Source organism: Arachis hypogaea, chromosome 3 (genome assembly GCF_003086295.3).
Source record: "Arachis hypogaea cultivar Tifrunner chromosome 3, arahy.Tifrunner.gnm2.J5K5, whole genome shotgun sequence".
In the NCBI taxonomy this organism is placed as follows: domain Eukaryota; kingdom Viridiplantae; phylum Streptophyta; class Magnoliopsida; order Fabales; family Fabaceae; genus Arachis; species Arachis hypogaea.
Window position 1 is genome coordinate 10959414 of NC_092038.1, and position 6405 is coordinate 10965818.

At 30.9% G+C, this 6405-nt stretch overlaps 1 protein-coding gene across 1 annotated transcript; it reads left to right on the forward strand.

Annotated features, from left to right (window-relative positions):
* Nucleotides 1–1049: 1049 nt before the first annotated feature.
* LOC112789467 (endoglucanase 8) lies at nucleotides 1050–4161 on the forward strand. Its single transcript, XM_025831377.3, has 6 exons — nucleotides 1050–1731; nucleotides 1814–1906; nucleotides 2165–2317; nucleotides 2414–2507; nucleotides 2589–2758; nucleotides 3686–4161. Exons 1-6 carry the CDS (start codon nucleotides 1102–1104, stop codon nucleotides 4022–4024), a joined length of 1479 nt encoding a protein of 492 aa, XP_025687162.1. The 5' UTR covers nucleotides 1050–1101; the 3' UTR covers nucleotides 4025–4161.
* Nucleotides 4162–6405: the final 2244 nt, after the last annotated feature.

Sequence of the window (6405 nt, forward strand, 5' to 3'; positions counted from 1 at the left end):
ATCAAATTTTCACTCAATTTACAGATTCAAATATCTATACTTATGATTGATTTATTCAAACTATATTTATGTAGTATATTTTTTAATTGATTTTTTTATAAATAAAATCTTTAATTTATTATATTCTAATTTTTAAATTATATCAAACAAATTGATTATATTAAAACTTTTCAATTATATATCATAAATTATTCTTTCTTTAAATAGATGTATAGAGATAACTGATGTTATTAAGACTCTTTTTTAATTCCACCTATTAAATTCTCTATATCTAATATTAATACTCTATTATATCCTAGTTATTTCCATAATTGATTCTTTTTTATGAATAAAATCTCTAATTTATTATATTTTTATTTTATATCATGTGATTAATTTTTTCTAAATAAAATAATATATTAAATCTCATTATGAATAATTTTGATTTTTTATTAATTTATTATATTTAAATTATATCACCTAATTATTTTTTTATTTAAATATTAACAAATATAATTATTTAATACATAATTTTTTCTAAAAATAACATCTATATTAGAATTATTGATTAATGAAAATACAAAATAAATTATAATAATTACTAAAATTGTCTATTTTAGTCATGATTTAATCATTAAAAATATATATTAAAAACCTATTTTATATATTTGTGTGAAAATGATTTAATGAATGGATGAGAGTTGACATTTAATCGTTAAATTAATATAATAGCGATATAAATTAGGATGATTAGAAGAATTATTGACAACTAATATTATTTTAATTATTAAATAATTAAATAAAAAATACTTAAAAAAAAGATTAAAAAAAAAGAAATATATGTACTAGTAGTAGAATCCGCCATATGAGTGTGTTTGATAATATAATGATTAGTATCCGTATTAATGCTTTATTTGGAACAAACATTACTAGTTCACTAACTTGATACGCATGCGCGCGTTTTTATGTATGTAACTTCTTTCTCTTGCGTATAAATAATCCTTGCTTAGCTTCTTAAGACAACCATAACAATTAAATTTCTTATACCTTTTCGTTATATATATGTTCGAAGAATAAAAGTAATAGCAGAAATTAAAGTTGAAACTGGGAGATCTGAGAATAATGGATTTGATTATGATAGTGGTTGGTGCATTAATGTTATTAACGGTGACAGAGAGAAGCAGGGGTCACGATTATGGAGATGCATTATCGAAGAGTATATTGTTCTTTGAAGCTCAGAGGTCAGGGAAGTTGCCACCAACACAGAGGGTTACTTGGAGGAAGGATTCCGCCGTCCACGACGGCGATCAATTTCAGGAAGGCGTGTCCCACTTGTACCGCAAAGTTGACTTGGTTGGCGGTTACTACGACGCCGGCGACAACGTGAAGTTCAACTTTCCAATGGCATTCTCAACAAGCATGCTAGCATGGAGTGTGATACAGTTCGGGAGTTCCATGGGAGCAGAACGAAAGCACGCTTTAGAGGCTATTCGTTGGGGCGCGGAGTACTTGATGAAAGCAACTAGCGTCCCTGGCTATGTGGTTGTACAGGTTGGTGATCCGTACAGTGACCACAATTGTTGGCAGAGGCCTGAAGACATGGACACTTCTAGAACCTTCTATGCGGTTAGCAAGGAGTACCCTGGTTCTGAGGTTTCCGCGGAGATTGCAGCTGCGCTTGCAGCCTCTTCCATTGTCTTTAAACGATATCAACTTGCTTATTCTGCTAGGCTTCTCCGAAGAGCTAGAATGGTATTTGAACATCAATTATTCCAATATACTGTATATATAGCTGATTTTTTGTTATTCTTTGTCTAATTAATTTGCAATTTAGGTGTTTGAGTTTGCAGATAAGTATAGAGGATCTTACAATGACGGCCTTGGACACTGGGTATGCCCATTCTATTGTGATTATAGTGGCTACCAGGTGTGTAATTTTACATCCATATTATGAGAGTATATTAGAGGAGTGTTAGGGGCAGCAATTTTTGTGATTTGTAGCTATGAAGTAGCCATTAATAATGTTTTTAATGGTGTGAGATTTTATCTAATGACGTGAAATTACTCACTTTTCTTTTGCTAGTTACATGCTGATCATAATTTAATAAAGTTGCTGACCCTAGACTTTTTCCGTATATTATTCCAGCTTCATTTATATTCATTATAATATTTGAAATCTATACAGGATGAATTGGTGTGGGGAGCAGCATGGTTGTTTAAGGCTACTAAAAACTCTTATTACCGGAAATACATTGACGAAAACATTCACAATCTCAAAACCTTCGCTGAATTTGGATGGGACTCCAAGGATGCTGGCATCAATGTGCTTCTTTCTACGGTACTGCAGTATATAATAATTAACTAAGTCTTAATCTTCCTTTAATTATTCTAAATATTATTTAATTAATATGTTTTTGTTTATTATTAACCACAGCTTATGATTAATAATAGTAGTAACTCTAATGCGGACAAGTTTATCTGTTCTGTGCTACCTGAATCACCTTCCCTATCAGTTTCATACTCTCCAGGTAATCAAATTAATTAATAAACCAAGTAATATATATTGTGGGTTAATTAAGTTAATTAATATATGGTGTTTTTGAGAGTAGGAGGACTTATGTTCAAACAAGGAGGGAGTAACTTGCAGCATGCAACGGCATTTTCATTTCTTTTCCTGGTTTATGCTGATTATTTGAACAAAGTTAACAGACAAGTTGACTGTGGGGGTAAAGCTTCTACAATATCCCCAACGCGACTTATACAATTTGCCAGAAGCCAGGTATACTTAATTAATGGCATAAATTTTTCATATTAAATTAATATTAGTTAAAACAAATAGCCTTTCACTATTAATTATTAGCTATTTTTTATGAAAAATGATAAAAGGTCAGAAGAATTTATTTATTTTTATTAATTAGTAATGTTTAAAAATATAAAATAAAAAATATTATTTAAATTGCTAGATTAAAAAAATTAAATTAATAATTAAAATAATAATAAAAAAAATAAATTCTATTAGTTTTTGAACTTATTTCATTCTTTTTTCTTCATTTGCTTTACAATAACTGTATTAAAAAAAAATTATGCAGATTAAAAACATAAAAGTAAATATTTAAATAATAGTAAAAAAGTATCACAAAATTATTTTTACATAAAAAGATAGATTTCAATTAATAAAATTAATGATATATTTACTTAATTTTTAAAATGTATATTATTATTAGAAGTAATGTTTATCAAAAGAATTACCTAAATACTTAATGTTTATTACCTAAATACTAGAAATGTGATAAATATTTTAAAATTTAAGAAACATGTAAAACGTACAAGTATTAATAGCACAAAGAGAAGAGAGAGTGTATATACTACTCTAAAAATATTATTTGCACATCAAAATTAATTATTATATATTTATGTATAAAATATATAATTTAATTCATTTTTAATGTGTATTTTATATTAATAATTAAGTTTAATAGCTGATTTTAATATTCACTTAACATAGTTGATACTACTCATTCTATTTCTTTTTCTTTATTTTGCATTTTTTCTAGATAAATTTGATTAATATATCAAAAAGCAATAATCATTATAGGAATTTGTAAGAATTCAATTTTTTACTAACTAAACAACCCTAACAATGGGAAAAAAAAAAAAAAAAAGATATTGGTAATAAGTTGAAGTGATGGTGGAAATGCATATATAGGTGGATTACATATTAGGAAGCAACCCATTGAAGATGTCATACATGGTAGGGTACGGAGAAAAGTATCCAAAAAGAATACATCACCGTGCATCTTCATTACCTTCCATAGATATGCAGCGTGGCCACATCGATTGCAAAGGAGGATCCTCTTATTTTCAAAGCCAGAACCCTAATCCCAATGTCCTTCTTGGAGCTCTAGTTGGGGGACCTGATATCAATGATCAATATGCTGATTCTCGATCCGATTTTGTGCACTCAGAACCTACAACCTATATAAATGCACCTTTTGTTGGTGCTTTGGCATATTTCAAATCACATTCATCCTCAAAACCAAATTAAATTTTTTCCTATAAGCATACATAGGATTATTGTATTAAGAATGTAAATGTAACTAGCTACAATTATGGTAGATTGTATATAGCACTTCTGCCAATAGAAAGTTATAGAATAATGTAATTATTTCATTCGGTGTATTATTACTTGGTTCCTTTAATTTTATTTATTTATTGACAGCATATATTATAAGAAAATGCAACTTTTATAAAAAAAATTATAAAATTTGCTTATTATGTTATTTATTTTTTCACCCGTTTATTGTTTGCATTCTTTAATTCATTTTCTTTTATACTATTTGATATTCAAAACTCTTAATTTCACTTGTTTAACTAGAATAATTGGTTAACCGTTACTTGCTTTGTCCATTAATTCTCGTAGGATCAATACTCACTCACTGTGAATTTATTACTTGATACGACCCAATACACTTGCCAGTAATTTGGATTGTAAAATCCGTATCAGTCATCTAAACTAAGAATAGGATAACAATACTTTACCATAATCTTATTGACTGTATGACAATCCATACACATCCTCCAAATACCATCCTTCTTGAGAAATGCTCATACTTTTCCGGATGTGATCTTTGGCTTGTAATTCCTCCATTTGCCTTTGAAGCTTCTTTGTCTCGTCAGAGTCACTACTATAGACTGGTCTATTAGAAATACTAGCTCCAGGAATAAAATTAATTTGGTATTCAATCCCTCATAGTGCACTTGGCGCGTTAGTAGGAAAGACATCTGTAAATTTCTGCAACAAATAAACAAAACTATTTGCCTATTTTAGGTTAAATTTAGTGTCAGATAATAAAGTGGCTGGAAATCGAACTAAAATCATAGCTCTCTTACCTACTAAAACACTCTTTAAACCTCTCTCTGTATGCACATTGTTCTCATGACATGCACTCTTCTTTTTTTCCACTCACTTTTGGGCCTTTTGGTAAATTCTTTTTTCACATGACCTCTTTTTACTTAGATTTTTCTTTTACCTCGCATCCCATTTTTTCTTTAGTATTCTGTTGAAGTTTCGATTGATCAAGGTAAACCTCTTTAGGTAATAATAGAGCAAGAGTGATCTTACAACCAAGGTTGCGAGAATCGAACCGGTCAATAAACCGATGAAGTGACTGGTTTAATGGTTTAGAAGTTCAACCGGAATAATTAAATATATGAAAAAATTATTAAAAAATTAATATAATTTTAAAGATTTAAATTTAATAATTTTTAAGCAGATAAATTTTAAAATTTTATAATTTTTTTGAAGTATGATTCAAATTTCACAAATAATCAACAACTAAATATAAATATAAACATAGCAATGAAGCCTAAACATCTCAAAACTAGAAAATTCCAGCAGTCAAGCACAATGCAATGAAGCATGCACCATAGCACCATCAACAATTCAGAATCAAAAACCCAGCAAACAGAATCAACAACCCAAAATCAGAAAAAATCACCATAAACAACCCAGAATCAAAATCATTGCATAAACAACTCAGAATCAGAGATTCCAGTATAAACAATGTAGTACATCACTATACCATATAACCAAAATTCCGTTTAAAGGAAGGGAACTGACGGCGATGGAGGAATGGGAACAGCCGGCAAGGAGGAGCTCGGACAGAGACGAGCTCAGACAGAGATCGAGAGAGAGAACTCAAAAAGGGACGTCAAGTTCGGACAAAGACACACAGAGAGAGAGAGAGAGATCGAAGAGACGACAACCGAAGAACGATGAGAGGAGAAGAGACGAAAGGACACCTTTCTGCGACGGCGATGAGAGGTGGAACAATGAGAAGAGGGATGGACCGCCGAACAGAGCTTCCACACTTTACGCGGCACCCACGGTCTATCCTGGAGGAGAAAATTTTAGCGATGACCTTGAAGAGGGATGGATTGGTGGCTGCGGGCTGAGGTTTGGGGATTAGGGTTCCTTAATAGTCTCTTCTTTATAGTAAGTTCAGAATTCAGAAAGAACAGAGAAAGAGAGGGGTAGGATGGAGATTAAGGTTCTTCATTATTCAGAGAGAAAGAAAAGGGCGGGATGGCTGCGTATTTGGCATTGCCCATTGGGCTTTTTTAGTTTTTTTTTTCTTTAAAACCCAAAATAGTGCCTTTTTGGAAGGCTATCACCAAACCGGTAATTTTAAAAAAACCCGGCCGGTTTCGGCAGTTCACCGATTAACCGTCGGTTTGGCTGATTTACAGACCGGTTTTTGCCAAGAAATTTTTAGGCTCAACCGAACCGGTCGGATGATCAGTTTTTGGTTGAACCGGTCGATTCGGTTCGATTTTCAGAATTATGCTTGCAACCATTAAAATCAAAAGAGAACCTAGTGTAACCATCATTGATTGCTCGACGATCGAACTGCAAAGGTCTCCTCA

Bases quoted from the DNA above. Each gene is read 5' to 3' on its own strand.
- LOC112789467 (XM_025831377.3), top strand. From the start codon at position 1,102: ATGGATTTGATTATGATAGTGGTTGGTGCATTAATGTTATTAACGGTG. The intron at 1,732-1,813 runs GTATTTGAACAT...TTTGCAATTTAG, and splicing joins TTCTCCGAAGAGCTAGAATG to GTGTTTGAGTTTGCAGATAA. The intron at 2,759-3,685 runs GTATACTTAATT...ATGCATATATAG, and splicing joins TACAATTTGCCAGAAGCCAG to GTGGATTACATATTAGGAAG.